The sequence below is a fragment of the Diceros bicornis genome, chromosome 22 (assembly GCF_020826845.1).
Source record: "Diceros bicornis minor isolate mBicDic1 chromosome 22, mDicBic1.mat.cur, whole genome shotgun sequence".
Taxonomy (NCBI): domain Eukaryota; kingdom Metazoa; phylum Chordata; class Mammalia; order Perissodactyla; family Rhinocerotidae; genus Diceros; species Diceros bicornis.
The window spans coordinates 48,290,366-48,313,983 of NC_080761.1; the positions used below are offsets into that span (position 1 = coordinate 48,290,366).

The following is a 23,618-nucleotide window of genomic DNA, read 5'->3' on the forward strand; positions in this document are numbered from 1 at the left end:
TATGCAGATCTTCCACATGTTTACACATTTTATTATTCAATATTAAGAAATCGCATTTGTTAATATTACCACTGATATCATTAGAACAGTCTTTTAAGTATTGGGAAGCTATCAAGCTCCTGGTGGCAGATAGAAATTTTCTAAAATTTCAATTTTCACTTGAAAGTTTGAATTTTATCTGTGGCAACAAATACCATCAGTTGTTTTCCTTAAAGGGACATGCTCACTGTGTTCATTTTCAAAAAATGTCTGCCAAATACCCAAGCCTAAATAACCGCAGTTAGTGGTTCTTTGAAATACAAGTGGCATTCCATGAAAAAAGGGAACCGTTTGGCCTGCAACTCACATGACTGAACAATACTGATCCTTGAGACCCCATGGTACTTTGTGTACTTTATGGGTACTTGACATCTTGTTATCCAGAATATTAAAAAAGACAGGTACTAAAGGGTCAAGATGTAATCAAATTAATTTTTAACACTTCATCAAGGACATTCTTAAGGGCAGACAGCATTTTTTGTTTTTTACTATGCTGTACGCCCATGAAGAACACAAGGATTATCAGAACAGTCTGGTGCCCTGGCCTTGATTTGTGTACTAAGGAGCCAGCAGTTTTACCCATCATGGCTTTTGTACCATAAGTGCTGACTTTAACACAGCATAAAGTCAAATAACATCTTAGTATTATAAAATTAGCTTTGACCTTTTGGACATCCTGAAAGGAGCACAGAATCCCCAGGGGTCCACAGACCAAGTTCTGAGAAACACAGATACAGTGGATCAGGGGTATATCCAATCCAAGAGTTCACGTGCGACAACTGCTGTCCTCTGATTTTAAACTCAAATGATCCCCAACGCATTAAGCAGACATTGCTTTATTTAAACTCGTTATTTTCAGTCTGCACAATCTCTCTCAGGGAATCCAATCAACCAAAAAGTATTAAATGAGTGACTTTTGAGCTAATGGGAAATTTGTTTTAAAAAACAAAAACAAGATTCCTATTTATGAGGAGCTTAGCTCAAAGTCTCTAGAACTGTGAGAAAGAGGCAAGAAGAACATGGTTTCTCATGTTATGTGTTAATAGTAAAAATTCTCAAAAATCAGTATCTGGCGATGAGAGTAACACCGAGTGACTAGCAAAACAACATTTTTTCTTATCACTCTAATTATTTTAAAAGGCAAACATGGTAGCAGTTTTTACTACTAGATACACTGAAATATTTACCACGTTCATTGAGATGTTCCCTCCCAGGAAGTTGCTCAGCATTAATGTCCCCTAAATCACCGGTTTTGGAATCAATGGTTGCCTGAGAGAGTTCTTTCTCAAACGCCTTGATTTCCTCAGCACTTGCTGTCCGATCTTCTGATTCTGTAAACACTCTAATAATACCATCACTATAAGGAAAAACAAACTGATTTTACGTGATTGCCATAGTGTTTTAACATTATCATACCTGAATGATCCAAAGCAAAAATCATCTGTATTTATGAATAGGAGAAACATTACTATGTATTTATTACTGAGACTGAAGATAGAGATTTGCACAAAACTGCCAGTCAAGTGACAGAACAACTTTCCCTGAGGGAAGAAACATAGAGGGGCAGAACTAAAGACTGAATCTTGTGATAGACTGTGGGTAGAGAAAGGGAAGCCAGTAGGTTAAACAGAAAAGGGAATCCAGATGTTGACATTCTGAGATGGAAAAGGAGAGCTTTTGGAGGGAGACTGTCATCACTGTCAAGTACATGAGGGGTTAAGGAATGGGAAGTTAGACAAGCTTTTGGATTTGGTTTGAAAGATGTTATTAGTGATTTTTTTGACATCACACTTTGGTAGAAAATGATAGAAAAAGGTAAATAAGAGGAGACAGATGAAGAGTTGTTCAAGGAAACAGATGAAAGAAAGGATTATAGGCTCCTCTGGCATTGACAGCAAGAAAACGAGGGTCCAGTAAAGTGGAGGTGTTTTACTTTTTCACTGGGCCAGGGGCTGATTTATCGGTTTAGTTTTTTTCCACCTAAGTGTATTTAAAGTTGAAGAAAAACAAATTGGAAAGTGAAATTGATGTTGGTGGAAGGTTGAGTAAGAAACCAAGTTTTCTGTAGAACTGGATACAATTAGTACAGTTGAAAGCCTCTAACTTGCCTCCCCTCTCCTAAAATTTAGAATTGAGAAATCATGGAAATGGCTTCAGTAGCTCCAGTCCATTACGATCCACTGGCATGAGTGTGCGCCTCATCACCACTCGGACCTCAGGAAACCTAAAACCCAAGTCTTCACCTTCTGCACTAAACCAATTCTCCCACTTCCCCATTTTTTTTCTTTTTGTGAGGAAGATCAGCCCTGAGCTAACATCCAATGCCAATCCTCCTCTTTTTGCCGAGGAAAATTAGCCCTGGCCTAACATACGTGCCCACTTTCCTCTACTTTATATGGGATGCTGCCACAGCACGGCTTGACAAGCAGTGCGTCGGAGTATGCCTGGGGTCTGAACCTGTGAACCCCGGGCCGCTAAAGCGGAGCGAGGGCACTTAACTACTACGCCACTGGGCCAGCCCCACTCTTCTCCATTTTTATTAATGCAGACTTCTAATCACTAAGTCTGAAGCTTTACCCTTTTCTTTCATCCCCTTTCTGATAATTTTTCCTTTGCATTATCTCACTTTTAGGTCTCTTATTCATTAGCATTGTGGGGCTAGTATTTCGTAACTTCATATCCCCACTACCGTAACTGCTTTCTAATTTGCTTTCCTGCCCACTGTCACCACTAGTTAAATGCAACCTACATATTTAATCATTCACAAGCTCTGCTTTAATCATATCACTTGTTGCTTAAGAACTACAACTCTTTAAGCCCAAGTACAAAATCTAAAAAATGCCTGGCATTCAAGGGTCTCCATAATTAAGCCCCTTACCTATTATCCACTATTCCCCAGCATTAGTCCTCCACCATCTTCCTTTACCTCCTATACATATCACTTTCGTTCCATGCCACACCTTTACTTATACTGTTTCTTTTGATAGAAATTCTCATTTCCCTTCTTACTCATTATCCTTCAAATTCAATTCAAATTTCTTCTTCTCCAGAAAGTTTTCCCACATCAATCTCTACCTTCTCTAACTTCTTTTGCATTCAGTGTTGTGACTGCATAACTTGCAGTACAATACTGGTGTAATATATCATGTCTTAATAGTGTAAAAGCTGTTGTAACTACTACTGTTTTGTTCAGTAACAGTAATGAGCATATGGTCTCCCCAATTCACTGGAAACCCTTATGGCTTATCTCCGTGCCCTCTAACGCTCACCAAAGGCATATTTGTGAATCAGCATTATTTATTAATTGACTAGAATATAAATACCTCGCACCAACCACAATGTCACCATTGTCTAGCACACAGCAGCACCATATAGACTGAGCTGGAAGTCGGATTGTTTGAGCACATTCCCCATGTTTCCAGATTCTCAGAGATCTGTCTTCTGCCGTTGTCACAAAATCTAAAATTAATGAAGACAGGAAAAATTACTTGAATAAATAAAATTAAGTATATTTATACACACCATCTTTCTAGATAGGCATACTGATTTTTTTTAACCCCGAAGTCTTTTTTTTTTTTTTTTGTGAGGAAGATTGGCCCTGAGCTAACTTACATTGCCAATACTCCTCTTTTTGCTGAGGAAAATTGGCCCTGGGCTAATATCTGTGCCCATCTTCCTCTACTTTTTATATGGGATGCCGCCACAGCATGGCTTGACAAGCGGTGCATTGGTGCACGCCTGGGATCTGAACCTGCGAACCCCGGGCCGCCAAAGCAGAGTGTGCGCACTTAACCGCTACGCCACCAGGCCAGCCCCAACTCTAAAGTATTTTTATATTACCATTTTAAATTTTATGTATTTGCCACTTATACCATATACAACTTAAAAAATCACATTTTTATACATTTCACATCTTACGTACTATACTACACCTTACGCCAATAAATTATACAAAGTCTTTCCCCAGATACCCAAGAACTTTTTACAACACAACCATCAAAAATCTGAATTAATATGAAGATGATCATACAATTTTCTCCTTTAGGAAAAAGATACTTATGAAATAAAGTTACCACATTATTCAAGTTATAACTAATAAATTCATTTAAGTCATCAGCCCTCCTCCCTTCACCTCAAGAATGGGAAGGAACAATGCTCAATACAAAATTATAAATACATAGTATAATCTTACCTTTACAATTTGGAAAGACAGATATGCTATAAATATAATTTGTATGTCCATAATATACTTCAAGACACTCGCCAGTGATTTGCCACCTTCTAATACTAGCATCATTTGCACAGGAAAGAAATTCTGTTTCACTCAAAATTGCCAAACCTCTTACACAGTCTTCATGGCCTGTATTAAAAAAAGAATAATGTAAATCAATAAAACGGATCACTTGGTTGATGGTTCTATGTATTTCACAAACATTATAAAACATATTAGTGAGTAGTAAAAACTGATTTTCAAGTTTAAGAAATTCATTTTTTTCTGTAGAAAAGCCTGATGACAAAAATTTGTATTTTAAGTCTGGCCAATATTTTTTATCATCAGTCTTGAGAAGTTATTTTATATTTATCATATCTTCTCCAAATTATTTATTAAAACCCTCTAGAAACAGGATTTTGATCTCCACAATTCTCCATTTTTATCTGACAATTCATTTCAACTTTTCTTCCCCAATGACAAGAATAATTCATAACTCATAACATACACAATATTCAAATATAACAGAAATATATGACAAAGAGTAAAGATGCCCTAAATTTCTCACCACACAATACTGAGATTAATATTTAGAAAGTCCTAGGGAAAATTAAAAAAAAATTAAGATTACAAAAAATATTCCAATTATTTAAGAGTTTGAAATAAAACTTTCATCGTAGAAAAGTAAAGTTTATTAAAATATGAAAGAATAGGTTGAGAAAGATTAATTTATCTAAAACCATACAATTAGTGGCAAAGCTAAAACAAGAATTCAAATTTCCTGTCTCATAATCCTATCTCTCTTTTTTTTTTGGTGAGCAAGATTGGCCCTAAGCTAACATCTGTTGCCCATCTTCCTCTTTTTGCTGGAGGAAGATGGTCTCTGAGCTAACATTCATGCCAATCTTCCTCTATTTTTGTATGTGGGACGCTGCCACAGCATGGCTTGACGAGATGTGTTTACGTTCGCACCCGGGATCCGAACCTGCAAACCCCAGGCCGCCAAAGCAGAGAACACAAACTTAACCACTATGCCACCGGGCTGGCCCCCATAATCCTATCTCTTTTGATTTAACGAAATCATAACTTCTTCTTCCCCTTTGATTCAACAAAAACGCAAATATAAAACCAAATATTGCTGCTTTAGCAATGGAAACATTTCACAATTTATATAAATGCAGGTATTAAAATAAAATAAAAATTAATGATTATTGATTTTTTAAAAAGGCAAGAATTTATAAACTTCTTGCATTATGTTAATTATGTAACTAGATATACATATATATTCCACTTATTAAAGGATATCAAATGTTTTAAAAAACTTTATAAAATTCAATTTCTTTCAATATTAATTGAAGCATTGTAGAAGACAACACTACAATTTTTTTTTTAAGGACAAAACGTTCTCTGAAGCTTGTGATCTAATAAGGGAGATCAGAAAGCGAAACCATGCTTAGGACTTGCTGATTTAGATGCGCTATCACAGATTAATAACAACTTGATACATATACTGTTATGCACGGAAGCAGAAACTGAGGGATGCTTAGTTATAACTCACTGTCCATTTTCCATCTACAGATAGTTTTATTTGCACAAAAGGACTTCTTGCACTATTATCCAGGGTAGTGATCAACTTTTAACGAGTAACAGCGAAGAAAACACAACAAAAAAAATTCACACCAAAAACATAAGTGCCCCACAACTAAATCAGCAATACTAATACTAGACAGCAGATGCCTCAGTGTAGGAGTTATTTAATAGCTGAGGTTTAAAAAGACTGCCCACCTAAAACCACCTCATAAACAAAGCCTGAAATTTGTTATTACTAAACAATGTACTTCAATATTAATAAAAGCACTTATGATGTTTTCTTCCATATATGAAGATAACACTATTGACCCACCATCAATGAGGCTTACTTATGCTTGGAAGTTTCAGGCTGAACTTGTTCAAATGGTAACCAAAAGCAAAACTGTGTATCAATAATTACATATATATAATACATGGAAGCACATACACATAGTATAGCTTATCATGGAACTATTTATTAGCCCACATCTGAGCCTTTAATGATAAGTCTCATTATATCTTTTAAAAAGATATTAAACATTCACTCAAATTAAATGGCTCAAATACACTGATGTTTTTCAAACACTACTTTCAAGCTTCTAAACTTTTGAGAAAAAACCATCTGAGCAAATATGAAGTAATGAGATTATAAATGTTGTCCAGTCTGATCTTACCTGAAAAAGTCCTCTCACACCTTCCAGCCTTCCACAGTTTAATAGTCTTGTCCGCTGATCCAGTTAACATTAAGCCCTGTTCAGGTAAGATCTTCACTGCCCATACTGCAGCTGTATGACCCTGTGAGTAAAAGGGTATAAATTTAAGTTGCCACGGAATCATTATATTTACTATCTAGAAGTCACACAGAATTACTGTACCTGTAAGGTCATCATGCATTTGTCATTCAGCCAGACCTTAGCAGTGGTGTCCCATGAACCACTAAGCAATGTCCCAAATTTTCCAGATGAAAGACTACAAACTAAAGCAAAAAAAGGCACTAATTAACACATTTTCATATAGAAAAATACTCAACCTTGCTAGATATTAAAGCATTGCAATTTTAAAAACACTTAGTGAAGCAACAGTATCTCAGCCAATTAAGACTGAACTCAATGGAGATGCAGAAGAGTGCAGTGGTGGAGAGCACAGACTGCCTGAGTGCAAGTCCTAGATATGCCATCTGTGAGCTGACCACAGGGATACTACTCAACCTCAGATTCCTCATCTGTAAAATGAGGGAGCAGGATTAAGTGGTTACACAATCCCTTGCAGTTGTAAGAAACTACACAGGAAGAAAATGCAAATGATTTTGAAATGCTAATGTTTACATAGATATTTAGGGTCACTTTAGTTAAAATGACAAAAAACTGGAGCCAAGCTAAATGTTCAACAGTAATGGAATAGTTAATTAAATGCCTTATCTTGACGCAAAATTATACAGGCTAAAAATTATAAATATGAAAAATTATCTAAAAACAAATAAAAAAGACAGAGTTCTGATTAAAAATGGCAGACTGTCCACAGTAATGTCATAAATGGTATTAATCTACAACGACAAAGAAAACAGAAAACAACATAAGTGACTTAGCAAAATGGAGGAGGTTATAATCTAAACACCCACAGAGAGGGATGAGAAGCAGAGTGGCCCCACAAAACTATGAGACTCAGTATCCAGCCACTAGGTTCCATGGAGGATGGGGCTAAGCAGAGGACTTGAAAAATGAGAAGAGTGACTGAAAGTCTGCACACAACACAGTGAAACACTAGATCTTTCCTCTCAGCCTACAGTGTCAGGAGACTGACTCTCACCCACTGCTGGAGACTGGAGGGGTATTCTCTGGAGGAATTGAAGCAGAGTTTCCAGATCCAGGCCACTAGGCATAATAAAGTGCTGGGATAAGGAGCCTTATGAAACACAAGGGGAATAGGTGGAATGTCTACATCCTGAAATGTGGTACCTATAGCCCCCTGCTTCCACAGCAGCCAGGCATATTTCCCCCTCCACCTAGGTAAGAGGTGGAGAACTCCTCCTTAGAGGACTGAATAATGCTAAAGAACTACAGATACGGATATTTGAGAGCGTTTCCCATCTAAAAGATCAGACCAAAACCAAATCACCCTCTAGTGAAGCCCACCAATCACCAAGCTCCATCTACACAAGCTAAAAAATCTTCAACTAACTTCTTTGTACCTTATTCTTAAATATGAGCAGCCAATCTAATACCAACAGCCATTTAATAAAAGTCTCCAACACGAGAGAAAAAAACCAAAACAAAGAAACAGAAAATTAAGCAGGAAAGGCTCCACTGGAGGATCCAGAAGAAACAAATCCAATTTTAGAAAGCAGAAGAAATATTCACTACTATATTATTTTGCAAATAGATAAGATACCTCATAAAAATGACTAATGAGAGAACAAGAAAAATAAAGCTAAAAATAGAAGAACTAAACTTAAAAAAAATAATAGAACCAGAAAAAAAGGTCTCCTGAGAGTTAGACCAAAAAGGCCAAGACATAAAAAATCGGAAATAAAAGTTAGAAAATAATTTCAGAATGTTCAGCATCCAACTAATAGGGATTCCAGAAAGAAATAATAAGAGGTGGGAGGCAGGCAAAAAGGACAAAGAAATAGTGCAGGTGAAGGACATGAATATCTAGATTGAATGAAGCCACAGAAGTGCCCAATAAACGGCACTTTCAGGAACAGAGACAAAAATGCACTGTGAAATTTTATAACATCAGGAATACAGATGATCCGGGGCCAGCCCCATGGCATAGTGGTTAAGTGCGCGCACTCCACTGCTGGCGGCCCAGGGTTCGGATCCTGGGCGCGCACCGATGCAACGCTTGTCAAGACGTGCTGTGCCGTCGTCCCATATAAAGTGGAGGAGGATGGGCACAGATGTTAGCTCAGGGCTGATCTTCCTCACAAAAAAAAAAAAAAAGAAAGAAAGAAAGAAAAAAAGAAATACAGATGATCCTAAAAGCTTGGGAGGGGACCAGAAAAGTGTCCCACAGAAAACATGGAGAATGAGAACAGCATCAAATTCTCAATGCCACCATACACTCAAGACAATAGAGCACTGCCTTCAAAAATCTGAGCTTCAATGGTTTTAACATGGGATTCTATATCTAGCCAAATTAACAACCAAATGTAAGGACAGAATACAGCCATTTTCCAATATGCAAATATAAAATATATTTAACACCCATGTCACAGCTTTCTTAGGAAGCTGCAACAGCTGTATGACACTAAAATGAAAGAGTAAGTTAAGAACAACAAAAACGTGGGATCCAGGAAACAGATCAGCGAAGGGGAATCCAGGGATGACACTAGCCCGGGGAGCACCATCCAACAGTAGACTAGAAGGGTGCAAAAGGGAAGTTTACAGGAAAACCATGGAACAGATAAATATTTTAATGTGTGTGGTAGCCATCAGTGATATTCATCAAATATTTTCTGTTCTTCACCTTCCAAGCAAACAGTAAGATTGACCTTGTCCACTTCCTTTGGCTTTAGGCATGCCACATGACTTGTTCTGGCACTGAAAAATGAGCAGAAATAATGTCACTTCCAGGTGGAAGCTTTAAGGACAGGCGCACATGTTCTTACACGTTCCCTCTCCACTGTTCCAATGCCTGTGAAAGCACATGTTGAGATGAGGCCTCTGTCATCCTGGCTCATGAGGGAGTACAAGGAGCACAGCCCCCTGCTGCAGTGGATCTGTAAGAAGCACAGCAAACTTACTGTGTTAAGCCACTGAGATTCTGAAGTTGTCACTAACCACAATGTCACCTAGCTTACCTGACTGATTCAAAATTGGTAGCAAAAATGAGGCACTACCCAAACAAAAATCTAAAATATATGGCACTGGCTTAATGGGCAGGTAATGAGAAGACTCTAATCAGAGAATGGAAGAGTGGAGATCCTTATTATTAAGTGAGGAACATTTGGTGAAACTGTTGCCGCCAATAACTCAGGATATGATAAACTCGTAGTCTAAAGGAGGCTGGAAAACAGGACTTCAGTGACAGGTGTTGCTTACTATTGGCTACATATGACTAAGTACTAAAAGAACAGAATGAGATCAAGAACTGGCTGATTCTCAGGCAGGAAGGAAGAGTCCAGAAACTTAGCAACTTGCAGGACTGGAGGAGCCAATTGTTTCCCAACTTCAAACGAAAAATATACACCTAGAAGGCCTTTCAGCAGGAAACAGCAACTGAAACTCAGCCATGCAACAGAAACAAATCAAAACATGGCCATCACGCACAGCGCCAAAACTTCCAAATGGACTTAAAGTAGTTTCAAAGCAAAGAAAATTAAGGCTGTCACCATCAAAATAAATGCTTTCAATTGGGCAAATAGCTCAGGGAAAAGAACCTAAGCGTGCAGCTTTCCCATTGAAATCTGACAGACTCAAGGTTTCAGTAGCTAAATCTGGAGAGGCAGGTAGGGGGAGAGGGAAGGAGAGAAATACAGTAAGTCTAGACTATAACTGAGGGAATGGCTACTGACACAGAGATCTGACTGGAATTGAAGCCTAACAAGTTTTTAAGAGTTATACTTCCAAGAACTAAAAAAGTTTGTGACTTAAAATGATCCTTGTGCACCAAACTCCCACAGGCAGAAAGCAAGGTGAGAAAGTTGCTTAGTCCCCAAGGAGAAACTACAATGTGACCAAGGAGAATAAGAGAAAAGAAAGACAATCCCAGAAGGTCACAAAGCAGAACCACAAAGAATAATGGATGGGGGGGCCGGCCCCGTGGCTTGGCGGTTAAGTGCCCGCGCTCTGCTGCTGGAGGCCGGGGTTTGGATCCCGGGCACGCATCGACACATCACTTCTCCGGCCATGCTGAGGCCGCATCCCACATACAGCAACTGGAAGGATGTGCAGCTATGACATACAACTATCTACTGGGGCTTTGGGGGAAAAAATAAATAAATAAAATTATTTAAAAAAATAATAATAATGGATTGGGGAACTTCTTTTGGAGACCAGAGTGAACTGATTACAAAAATCTACCACTCTCAGAGGAGGGAGTGGGGGGTGGGGGTGTCCTTGAAACAGCCAGCCATCTGGACTTTAGAAAGAATACAGATTAGAAACTGCTGTCTTGCATTGTTCCCTTTTCTGAACGGGAGTGTTTGCTCTGATTACTCTATTCCTGTTCCACAACTGTATATTGGCTGATGGGTGACAGATACCTTGTGTTTTTACCAAAGATCTCTGAATTTAAGAGGAACTATATCTGGACCTGATGCAGAAACACCTGAGCATCACCTCCCCTGATGTTTAGAGGACTAAGTATTCTTATTTTTGGGCTTGATGCTGTAACTGGATGGGACTTTTGGCTTGTCTGACATGGAGAGAGAGGTGGGTATATTTTGCTTGCAGAAGGGACAGCAAGCTGAGTAACTGAGGCACAGGTAGAGAGGAAGCCCCCATCAGCCTGGGTCCCTGAGAAACTGACAAGCAGAGCCCCCTCACTAATCCATGATGGGTATGTAGGGTGAATGACAGATAGTCTTGTGTTACACCACTGAGATCTGGGAAGTGTTGTTACTATACCATAACCTAGACTATCCTGACTCATTATATGATAGAATATTTGAAAAAAGTAACAGGCATTTGATAGACCTGTTGGAACATTTGTAAAAAATCAGCTATAGTTACACAGAAAAACATGGAAATGAGAAAAAGGGGGTCATTAATTTTAGGAAAAAAATAATTTTTTACTTTGATAAGAATATAATTTAAAAACTACATATGCATTATGATTACATTTAAATGAACATTCCTCAAACTTTATTTGTTACCTACTGTTCCAGAAAAATTTTAAGTGACTTTCATAAATAAATACAATAAGATAAAAATTAAAATAAGTGGAATAGGAAAGCAGGACAAAAGGAAAATAAGAACAGCATGTAAAATGTGTAACACGAGGTCTTGAACAGGTGCTGGTATTGGGTCTCTGCAAAGAAGTACTCTACTTAGTAACAATAGCTAAGAGCTATGGAGTGCTTACCATGTGCCTGACAGTGTAAAAAGTGCATCACATTCCACAAGAACCCCAGGAACTAAATGCTATTATTCCCATTTAACAGATGAGGAGACTAAAGTTCAGAGAGACTAAACGACTTTAATCTTTAAGACGAAAAGAAAAATTAGATTCTCAGGAGATGCATCAATAGTCTGGGCAAGGAGAACAGAAAACATCTCCTATGGATCCATAATGTATTACACCCACTTAGTCATAGGGGAAAGATGGAAAGAGATTACTGTACAAATAAATACATGAGTAATGTGTTTGGATGTTGAAATCAAAGTGAATTTTTCCATTTATACGAAAAGTTGCTTTTTAAATAAGTAAAAACGTGAAAAAGATCGACTTAAAGCTTATGGACCATCTTTTTTTTGTGTGTGTGAGGAAGATCAGCCCTGAGCTAACATCCATGCTAATCCTCCTCTTTTTGCTGAGGAAGACTGGCTCTGAGCTAACATCTATTGCCAATCCTCCTCCTTTTTTTTCCCCAAAGCCCCAGTAGATAGTTGTATGTCATCGTTGCACATCCTTCCAGCTGCTGTATGTGGGACACCGCCACAGCATGGCTGGAGAAGTGGTGGGTCGGTGCAGGCCCAGGATCGGAACCCTGGGCCGCCAATAGCAGAGTACGCACACTTAACCGCTAAGCCACGGGGCTGGCCCTTGTTTTTTCTTTTGTTCTTTAAACTCAAATACCCAGAAGGGCAGTAAATTCAACCATTTGCTCCTTATATTAATACTTTATTCACATACTAGTCTAAAAACAGAGAACCTTAAGTTTTTTGGAGACAGTTAATTTTTTAAAACTTTCTTCTTTTGCATAACCTTATTTCTCAGATAATAATTTATCTTCAAAAACTTACATCATACCATGTATTTCCTAATGGATAATAGTGCACCAAGCTGAATTAAAAACCAGAATGTATTTAATTTATCCTTTGATCCAGAAATGGATATTATACCTAAGTTAAACTCACAAAAGAACAAAATGACATATGCACAAAGCCATTTATTATGGCACTATCTGTACTAGCAAAAGATTGGAAACTCAGATGTTCATCAATAGGGGACTGGTTGAATAAGCTAGAATAGCTATAGCACAGCTACATAATGAAGCACAACGCCACTGTAAAAATGAGTAAAAAAGACTTCTATACACTGCAATAAAGTCATACCCAGGACAATATTATCAGGCAAAAATAGCAAGGCCAGAAAACTGCATATAGTGTTATCTTTTACCTAAGAAAAGGGCAATATAAATATACACAATTGCTACTTTTTTTTAAAGAACAAAGCTAATAAAAAATAGTTACTTACAAGGATGGATGGTGCAAGAAGGCAATACACATAGAATCTAGACTTCTCTGAATGTAGCTTTTTGAGTAGTTTTTCTTTTGAAACTATATGTTTCATATAATTATAAAACAAAATTAAGTTTAAAAAAATTCCAGTGAGTACCATTACAGTCCAAATTGAGATTTCTAAATATGATTTTCCACTAAAAGAAAAACACAGAGCTTCTTGGCAAAATGGTTGCTTTCAAGTCTAGAACAAAAAATGCATAAAGTGAACCTAGAACATTCTGTAGTATTAACAGCAAGGAAGACTACCGAAGGTCTTATCAAAAGGCCACAGGAGCCAATTCAAAGAGGTTTCCAATGGCCGAATATGGGACAATGTGAGAATCAAAAACAAACAAAAAAAAGATGTTAGGGAACCAACTCATTCTGAAATCCAGTAAAAGAGGTGGGAGGGGGGCAAGACAAGCATTTATATCCTGTCTTCTCTGTATAAAAGTCTCACACGGTAACCAATGAGTAGATGTGGGAAAGTTCTGTATAGAAAAATGCTAACTATTAAATGCAGAAACAATGGTAGAATTCGAGTACAACCATTTTGCAAATCGTAATGAAACACTGGATCTATGCAATGATCAATAGATGCCAAAACCCGTTATATAAAAGGCTCAGGGGAATTTTATAATGAATGGACGATACTTACAACACTTGAACCCACTGATCAATCTCATCATCACAAAAAGATTATGTGCCTCCTGATGTGCCACAACAGAAAAGACACAATACTCCCCATAGAGCATTCGTGCCAAAAACATGAACCTGAATCTGATCAAGCTCCTAGATCTAGCTACTAGCTTCCAAGGTATACAGGGGATTGAGGAATATGTCAAAGGAAACGAGACTTAAAGCAGCAAAGTTCAGATTGTAGGAAATTCTACAGGTAAAATAAGCTGGTTTCAAATAGAGAGGGGAAAAAAAAGGAAAGAAACCAATAGATTGAAAGATATGTAGACTTTGTCTGGGTCACAATTCAAACAAACTATAAAAAAAATTTATGAAAAACTTGGGTAAATTTGAACATTCACTAGACATTTAATAATAAGAAATTAGGTTTTATATTGTTTTAGGTATGATAATGATATTGTTTTTTAAAAAAGAGAATCCTTATCTTTTAGAACAAACTAAAACTTTTACAGCAAGCTACAGCCTAGGGGCTACCTGTTTTGTACAGTGCACAAGCTGAGAATAGTTTTTACATTTTTAAGTAGTTGATAAAAAAAATCAAAAGTATTTCCTGACATGTGAAAATTATATGATATTCAAATTTCATTGTCCATAAACAAAGGTTTATTGAGACACAGACATGTTTATCTCTTTATTTATTGTCAGTGGCTGCTTTTGCACACAACAGCAGAGTTGAGCAGCTGTGAAAGTGACCACATGGCCTGCAAAGCCTAAAATGTTTACTATCTAGCCCTTTATAGAAAAAGTTTACCAAACTCTATTTTAGAGCTACATATTGAAGTATTTACAAATGAAATAGTATATTGGAAATTTCCTTTAAAATAATGTTGTGGAAGAGGGGGATGATGAAACAAGATAGGGCATGTGTTGATAATCTCTGAAGCTATATAAATACTTGGGTGAAAGAGATCATTATATTATTCTCTTTTATATATGTTTATATACAACTCATTATAAAATACTGTGTCTCTACTTTTGTATACATTCAAAGATTTCCTTAGTAAAGTTAAAAAAATCTGTATCACCCTGTATTGAAGATTTTACATACATACACACAAAACATTTTACAAACTCTTTAAAGGAATCAAGTTTAAAGTGTTTATGGGCCATACTATTTGCTTAGAGATGTCTCAAACTATTCCAGATACATAAAAAAATAAGTACACGTACTGCACTGATTAAACATATCATTTTATAACAAAGAGCTAAGCCATACACAAATCTAGGATTATCAGAGAATCAGAAATATACACAAATCACAGAAAACAATACTCAAAAGTATTAAATACTCTTCAATAATGATACTAATGTCCTACACACATTTCTTCTGGATCTTCAATTTGCTGCATAAATACAGACATAACAGCTGAAAGATAAATCAGAGAATTTACAGAACAATGTTTTACCTATAGCTATGGCTTGGTAATGAAAACCGTTTTGCATCACCAAACATGAAAAAACTAGGGAAAATGGATATGTGAGTATTACTTTTAAAAGAGTGAAATTTCTCCAAACAGAAAAATACCAAAGTGTTATACTCACCAGTATTTTTGTGACCTTTCAGTATATAAAGTGGCGCTGGACTCTCCAATGAGAAAATGCAAATGTTGTGGTCATTTCCTCCAGTGGCGATCAGTCCATGAGGGTACATGTCACTTGAAGGTATGATGCATACACAAGATACAAAATTGGAGTGGCCACTCATACAGTGCATTTCTGTAAAGCCCCTGTTAGGACTGGAAGGACATGATAATTAATAAGATATGCATTTGTCCCCTGACTTAGCCTAGGGCATAAGTTGTCAAAGTACTCATTTTCATTTAGTGTCTAGGGTGAACTTTAGAGTACATACTATTTTAAGAATTTATTGTTTTAAATTAAATATTAAATAGCTAATTTATATTAGCTACTACAGAGGTTTACATCAGATTAGGAGAAGTCAAATTATTCATTGATAAGAGTACATTAATTAATAGAAAGATGAAGGAAGAAAACGGAGGGAAACAAATATTTTAAGTGGCTTTTTTTCATCCTCCATCTTCATTTCTACTCATCGGTGACTGTTACCCTAAAAAATCCCTAGTGAAGTGAAACATTCATACAATTAGGATAATGGAATCTACCATCAACAAGCCTTAAACATAGTGAACATATTTTCACACTATGAAACATTAACCTAGTACCCATTAGTATAGTATGTGTCACTAAACAGTGAGAATATCAATCATTCTCAATATGCAAACTAAAGTAACTAATACAGGGATATATAAATGACTGCTCTAGGGACACAGCATACTATTAACTGCCTTGGGATCAGAATGATTACCTATTTGTTATACACGTCAGTCACTTAGCATCACTGCTTACATAAGTCAAAAAACAGATCATGATGTACTATGTGGAAGGCATTTGAGTTAGCTGCTGAGAGGGATATAAAGAATTATATCCCTTCTGTAAGCTAAATCAAGGAGTTTGCAGTTTAGTTGAGGAGATAAGACAAGTGCACATAAAAAGATAAGACTCTTGGATGAAGACTGAACACTTATCTATTTTTGCTCCCTTCCCAAATACCACTAAAACAATATATGTGTATGTAAATGTGTGTATATATATATATATATATATATATATACATGTACATATGTGTATATACTTTAAGAAAGGAATAAACCCACAAGGCCAGGGACAACGAAAAAAAAACGGAACAGGACTATAAGTTTGAATACTGAAAGCTGACGAAAACTAGTAAAGGCCTTAGGAGACTTGAGGAAAATGAACTATAACCAGGCATCCGGGAAAGCAGGGGACCAATTTACCAGCGAATCCCTGAAAGGCTCAAGAATGAGCAGCACTATGTACCGCTAGAAACGGGTACCAAAAAAAGTAGGGACTGGAATAAGGCAGACTAGTTGGAAGGCTTTGGAATCAGTCAGAAGCTGAATCACAAGAAAAAATCGTCAGAAGAAGGTATTTGGTAGTAGCTATTTTTAACCTGTCCATTTTATTTTGGTGGGTTTTTTAAAATGTGCTTTTAGGAAACCATTTTATCAAAAAGCCCAAAGAAATTTAAAAGATGGGACGTGTTTAAATATCTGTATTATGTAAACTACTAAATCTACCTATGCGTGTCCCTTAGCACTGCCTAGTATAGATGTTTATGTGCATCTTCCATAGTGTCTGTGAAGTTCTTAATGGCAGAATCCAGATCTGATTCTTCTTTTTATCTTCCCAAGTTTCTATGAGTATTTCTTGAATTGATGAAAAAATACTTAAAGTATTAAGGAAAAAAAAGCAGCCAGACACCCTAGCCAGACAATTATCCCTCTTGCACCCAGTGAGAGCCTGAAGCTTTTTCTTTATAAAAGGTCAAAGTCTTTGACTGGGGGGACACAAGTCATGGTGGAACCTTGGGGTAAGAGGAACATGTACATTCATAATGGAGCCCAAGATCACCAAAGACAAAGCCCTGGAGGCCAGGCAGTCATCCTCTAGGCAGGAGACCAGCCCAATGAAGTGCTCCAGCCAGATAACCCTACAGTGCAGCTCAGAGCCAGCAAGCCCCACCTATGAGCAGAGCTTCCCAGGAGTTTTTCAGTTCTCCATCCTTAACACTGACCATTCTAGAGAAAGCCTCTTGCAGCATGAAACACAGTGATCAAAACAAACAGGGAGAGAAAAAACTAATTTGGAGGAAACAGACCACTAAGGAGAAAATAACTTAAAAATAAAAAGTCATTACCATTCTTAGATGTAAGAGAAGATATTGCAACCATGAAACAAGACCATAATTTCACAAAACGTCAAGGCAATTACTGAGAAAGTACAGCAAAAAAGGAGGAGGGGGGAATAAAAAAGAAATTTAGAAACAAGCTCAATATTTAAATAAAAAGTTCCAGATAAGAGGACAGAGAAAATGGAGAGGAAGAAACCAAAGAATTAATTTAAGAAAATGTCCTAGAACTTATGAACATGAGTTTTCATATTAAAAGGGCCAACTAACGGCCCCGAACAATGGATGAATATAGACTGCCTTACCAGAGAGAAGAAAATAATAGGCCAAGAATCAGAATGGCTTCAGACTTCTCAACTGTAACACTAGAGGCTAGAATACAATGGAACAACGGCTTCAAAATTCTGAAGAAAAGTTATTTGGAAATTAGAATGCTACAAACACTTACATTATTATTCAAGTAGCAAAGCAGAATAAAATCATTTTCAGACTTGCAAGGTCTTAATACATTTATTATCAATGCATATATTTCAGGAAGTTCCCAGAGGATGTGGTCCAATAAGGTGTCAAGGAAGACAACCAAGAAAGAGAAAGTTAAAGGATATTGATAATAGAAATCCAACACAAGAGGTCCAACAAGGGAATCGCAAAGATGACAGTGGAGAGAGATCCCAGGATCAGTTGTGCACCAGGGGCAGACAGACCAGGTCAGAAAGTTTTCTATTGTCAGGAAGATGAAACTATAAAATATCTGATGTGTCCCAACGTCTTGAGAGGAGATTTAGACAACAGCCAAAGAATTTGAAGTTGAATTAGTGATAAATTTACATAAAAAAATCAAATGAAAGCCAATGGCAAGACAATTATTAGCTATAGCGAGATCATAAAATTGAGGAAAAGTTATAATAGTTTATTCCACAGCTCAGTTGTAGATACAGCTCAGTTGTAGATACACTCTGTACAGTCACAAAATACTGATTTAGTCTAAATTAAGTTAAACTATATTATAAAGGTCAGAGCATAGAAAGGATGCATATGTGATAGAGGCTGGTATTTTAAAAATAAAAAGAAACAGCAATACACCATTTTGTATATATTGACTTGAAAGTAAAATACAAAAATACGTTGTTAAAAGAGATGACAATTTTGCCTCTAAGAAAGGGAAAGAGTAGGGTGGGAGGGGGTGGGAAGGGAATGGCTCTGCTTCCTTAACAAATCCCCCTGAATTATCTGACTAAGGACCCAAAGTGCTGAGTGTTCACATGATGGGGAAGTCACTTCAGTCTTGTGTGGTCAGGAAAGACAACGCAAGATATTAAATCTGAAGTTGCATCTTTCAAATACGGGTAGTTTTCAAAAGGCAAAGCAATAGTCGGTGACAGACTTGGGAAACAGTTTAATGTGAAGTGGGCTGATAAGAGGCCCGAAGCAATGTGAAACAATGGCATGCTGACTGGTAAGTTCAATGTACAAACAAAAAATAATGTCTCCATTCTGAAGGGCCTTCAGAAGGCCCAGAGACTTTCCAGGTTTTCAATGGGCTTTTGTGAAAGACAGCTATCCAGTTGAGTCCACCCTAGAGTAGAACTATTTTGCCTCCCTGAAACTAAATTAAATTCCTCCATCATTCCCAGTCCATTCCTACACTTACTACCCTGATCCAGAACCCTATCAACAATGTACACAGGAAAACAATTTTCATTTACTACTTGGTTCCAAACATTTCACAGCTTTTCATCAACTTTATCAATATCCCATGAAATAGAAATTATCAGGATGTCAGTCTTCAGAACACTTTTTATGAGACTAAAGGCATGGTTGAGACATTCTATTTGGGATGCATAAGAGGTTCATCACCCGGTGACTATGAGATGCTCTAACCTGAGCATTGGAAATGAGAGGTGAAGCAATCTTGTTTCACTAATCACCCACTATCTAGCCCTGTGCCTGGCACAAAGCATGCTTTCAATCAGTGTTAGCTGAATAAATACATAAATGAATTTTGAAAAAAACAAAAAACAACAGAAGTTACATGAAAAGAACCAGTTTTCAAATAGAGGATCATTTAGCCCAAAGTTCCTCAAGTCTCTGGTAAATGCAGTCACTCCAGTGATTTAAGGTCTTGTTAACCTAACACGGTCCTACAAAATATATGAAAGTTTAATGACAGGATTTAACTATTACAACAGGCATCCTTTAAATACTTCATACTTTAGTGTTTATGTCCCACAGGGCATATGCTTCTCCTGAACTCAGTTTTAAAGGTACAAGTTTAATCAGTAATTGTACTCAAATACACAAAAAGTTATACATCTGTTACTAAGTAGTTTGGAATATCACAAACCTCAGAGTCAGAAGAGACCTGTAGAGGTCATCTCACCTGATTTAACACAGCAGTTTGCTCTACAATATCCCTTGTCTAAACTGTCATCATGTCTTGGCTGCAAATGCCTCCAAACAGATCTACTTCCACATGTATCCTTTGCAATCCATTCTCCACCAGCAGCTCGAAGACACTTCTCAACAGGTAAATCAAATCATTGTGCTCCCTGCTTGAAACTCTGAAAGCTTCTACCTACTAACTCCTTTCCTCAGCCCTCTTACCAGGGCCTGATCTGGCTCTTGCCAGCACCTAACACCTGCCCTCCCCTCAAAGCTGATTCTCACCTGCACTCAAGTACTGTCCTCCTCAATCCAGGGCCTCTGTGTTGGCTCCTCCTGTTGCCTAGAATGCTCTCCCAATTCAACCCTCTTCATTCCCTGCTCCATTCTCAGTGTCAGCTTAAAAAAACAAAAACCCTCCTCAGAGAGGTTTCCTTCTTTAACATCTCTCTCCACTCAATTCTCTATCTATATTTGTTTTCTTCACAGTACACATGCCAATGAGTATTTATTTACTTGTTTTTGATACATCTTCCCTCCCAGACTGTAAGAAAGCTCCATAAACACAGGGAAACTGTCGTCTTCTTCAGGATCCTAAACAAATAGGAGGCACTCAATAAATAGTTATCACCTGAATTTATGAACCGCCACCCAAACTCTGAGTGAAACCTCAACTTAGATGAGACTTAGTACATAACAAAGTAACTCACCTTAATTTTTCTCTTTCTGAACTGAAATCTGCCTTCCAGGTGGTAAACCTGTTACACCAGCCAAATCAGGGCTGAACCCTTGAACTTGATTTGGACTAGAACCTACCCTTATTTTTCCTAATCTTTTTCTGATTAATCCCTTTGACAGTCTTTTGAAGGCAATGGGCTTTCTCTCCTCAAGAAAACAGCACATCCTTACACATCCATAAAACATTCGAGGGGTCTCATCCCCTCCACCCAACCCCATCACAGACCCCGGACTGAGAAACTGATTTGGACAACGAGGACAGGAGCCAATGCAACTTGCTGCAATGCAATTTTTGAGGACTAAGGTTCTCAAAAATTAAATATGAACGAAGACTACGGAGCAAATTCTAGAGAAAAAAAGAGGACTTATTTCAATTACATGCCAGATACTTTCACACTGCTTCATTTAGGAGGGTGCACCTGGCATCAGTGAACTTTCAAATCTAAAAGAAACTTGTGAAATCATTGTCCAAAAACTGAAGCCCCAAAAGGTAAGAGGTTCCTCCAAGGTCACCCACTCGTTAGTGGTCAAAACAAGAAAGCAGGTCTCTGTTCCCCCCATCCGGTGCTCTTTCCACTAAACCTCACTGGTGTCTTACAACGCGCGCCCAGAGTGCCAGAGCTCTGAGAATGGGGAGGGAGCGCGGACCAGAGGGAAGGCCGGGAAGGGAGGACGAGGGCAGGCGGACAGGGAAGGGTCCCTCTCTCATCACACTCGGGAGGAAGCTTGCAACACAGCCGGGGGGCGGCGAGCCTCGCCGCGCTCACCTGTCCGGGACCCAGAGGCGGGTGGTGCGGTCTCGAGACACGGACACAAAGGCCCCGGGCGGATAGAGGCAGCACACCAGGCCCCTCACGTCCAGCTCGTGGCCCGAGAGCGAGCAGCTCAGCCGGTACCTGGCGGCGCCGCCCGCCATGGCCCTTGTCGGTGCGGCGCCCGGGGCCGGGCACCGCGCGAGCTCAGTCCGCGGAGGAGGCCGGCCGTACGCCGGGACGCGGCGGGAGAGGGCCCTGCCGGTGACGGGCGGCCGGAGACCGGAAGAGCCCGAGAGCCGGTGCGGAAGGGCGGCGGGGAAGGGGCGCGCCGGGCGGGCCGAGTGACACAGCAACCCTGACATGCACACCGGAATTCATCATCGGCCCCAGCCGGCCATGACGCAGAGCGTGTGCGTCCCGACGGCCGAGGCCGACACCGAGGTGAGGCTCGCTTCGCTCCCGCCCTATGGACGGACGGCCGAGAAACCGCCCAGCTCTTCCGCCCGGGCGCCCAAATCCGGGTGCTTTCCCAGCCAGACTCTTTTCCGAGCCCCGGCTGAACGGTCTATTGTAAAACGGGATGCGGGCCGGGCCTACAAACCCCACAATGCCACGCGCCAGTGGGGCGTGAGCCTCAGGCGCGCCGAATCTGGTTATTTTAAATCTTGTTCCGCCCGGCTGTGCGCTACCGAGTGGTTGAGTGAGATTGTTTCGAGCGTTTTGTGAGGAGAGCCTTACTCCGATTTCACCAAGCCTTCTCTGTATAGTCTCCTGAGATTTTTACAAGCTAAAGGTTGTTTTTTAATTAAAACGAGAGAGGTTGGGCCAAATTGTAAACAGTCGCTTGCCTTAAATTCTGTGAACACTAAACTGGGTTCTTGGTACTTCAAAAAAATAAATATGTATAGTATTTTATGTGTTAAGCAATTCAAAGATTTAAAACAAATAGTTTCTCTCAACTGTCACATCTGTATACAAATGACAAATGCTGGATCCCCTTCCCGAACGTCTGAAGGCACCGAGGGAGAAATCTCCATGTCAGTCTCCTCTCTGAGATAATACATGGACTCGTTGGGCAGTTAGAGGTTGTAGGGGAGGAAATATCTTTTTTCTTTCCACCCGTCTAGGTTTTCTGCTGGGGTTCTGTAACAAAAGATTAACGAGAAAAACATGTTTATTAACGTGTATATGTCATATATACAAGGGAGAAACTGAGAGATAAGAAATTCAAAGAGGTGGCTAGAGCTTGGGCTTTTAGAGCTTCTTAACAAAGGAAGAATACATTTTTACAGAAGTAACAAAGCAAAAGGACCTTAAGTCTCTAGAGGCAGCAAATTATGAGAAGGCAAATATATAGGAAACTAATGGTAGATCAAGGCTAGTTAGTAAAGCTTGTTATGTAGATTCCACTGGTGCAGTCTCCACACTGATGAAGTCTAAAGTTGTCTCAGATGATTAACTTTTGTCCTTCCTGGTAGAGAGGCAAGGAGGGACACATTCAAAGATTTATGGCCTGCTTTTAGGCAAGTAGGGAAATGGTAGAGAGCTTTTCTTGTATCTGCTTCGTTTTAATTGCCTTCAGCTCAAAATAATCCTCATACCAAAGTGGCATATTTTGGGGCGGCAAATTCTACTGCCTTTCACTACAGTGACCAAAAGGATAGCAAATGACCACTACAAATATATTGGGCTCAAATAGGATAATTACATGAAACGTTTTACAAACTCGAAGTGAGAACTCAGCCGCATGACATTATTTCATTTTGCATTGCAGTGATTTTAAACTACTTGAAGGCAGGCATATAAGAAAATAAATCTGGATATAAATAACTTATGCATGTTGGAAATAACGTGAAAAATGTTAAAAGTCCAATATGTGTGTATGTTATGATTATAGCTGCAATCACATTTAAGCTCTATCTGTAAGAAGACTGGAACAAATTTCAAGTTACTTTATAAGAGAGGTAGGATTTGAGATGAAGTATTTCTTATATTGCGTCTCTTTAAAACACTGATTTTAAAATAGTTTTTTTTTTTGAAACCACTTTCCATTTAATTCAGCCTCCCTCACAACCTTGAATCAAAAGAACTCTGAGAGGAAGCTTACA

At 38.5% G+C, this 23,618-nt stretch overlaps 1 protein-coding gene across 1 annotated transcript in view; it reads right to left on the reverse strand.

The window, feature by feature from the left end:
- Positions 1-21,906, reverse strand: part of PLAA (phospholipase A2 activating protein) — a 37,372-nt gene extending 15,466 nt beyond the window's left edge. The window contains exons 1-7 of the mRNA XM_058565918.1: positions 21,523-21,906; positions 15,448-15,641; positions 6,694-6,794; positions 6,493-6,613; positions 4,232-4,399; positions 3,363-3,498; positions 1,227-1,396 (exon numbers count right to left, since the gene is read on the reverse strand). Of these exons, the coding sequence (XP_058421901.1) occupies positions 1,227-1,396; positions 3,363-3,498; positions 4,232-4,399; positions 6,493-6,613; positions 6,694-6,794; positions 15,448-15,641; positions 21,523-21,872 (1,240 nt within the window). The 5' untranslated portion in view covers positions 21,873-21,906. The remainder of the gene's footprint in view (positions 1-1,226; positions 1,397-3,362; positions 3,499-4,231; positions 4,400-6,492; positions 6,614-6,693; positions 6,795-15,447; positions 15,642-21,522) is intronic.
- Between the last annotated feature and the right edge of the window lie 1,712 nt (positions 21,907-23,618).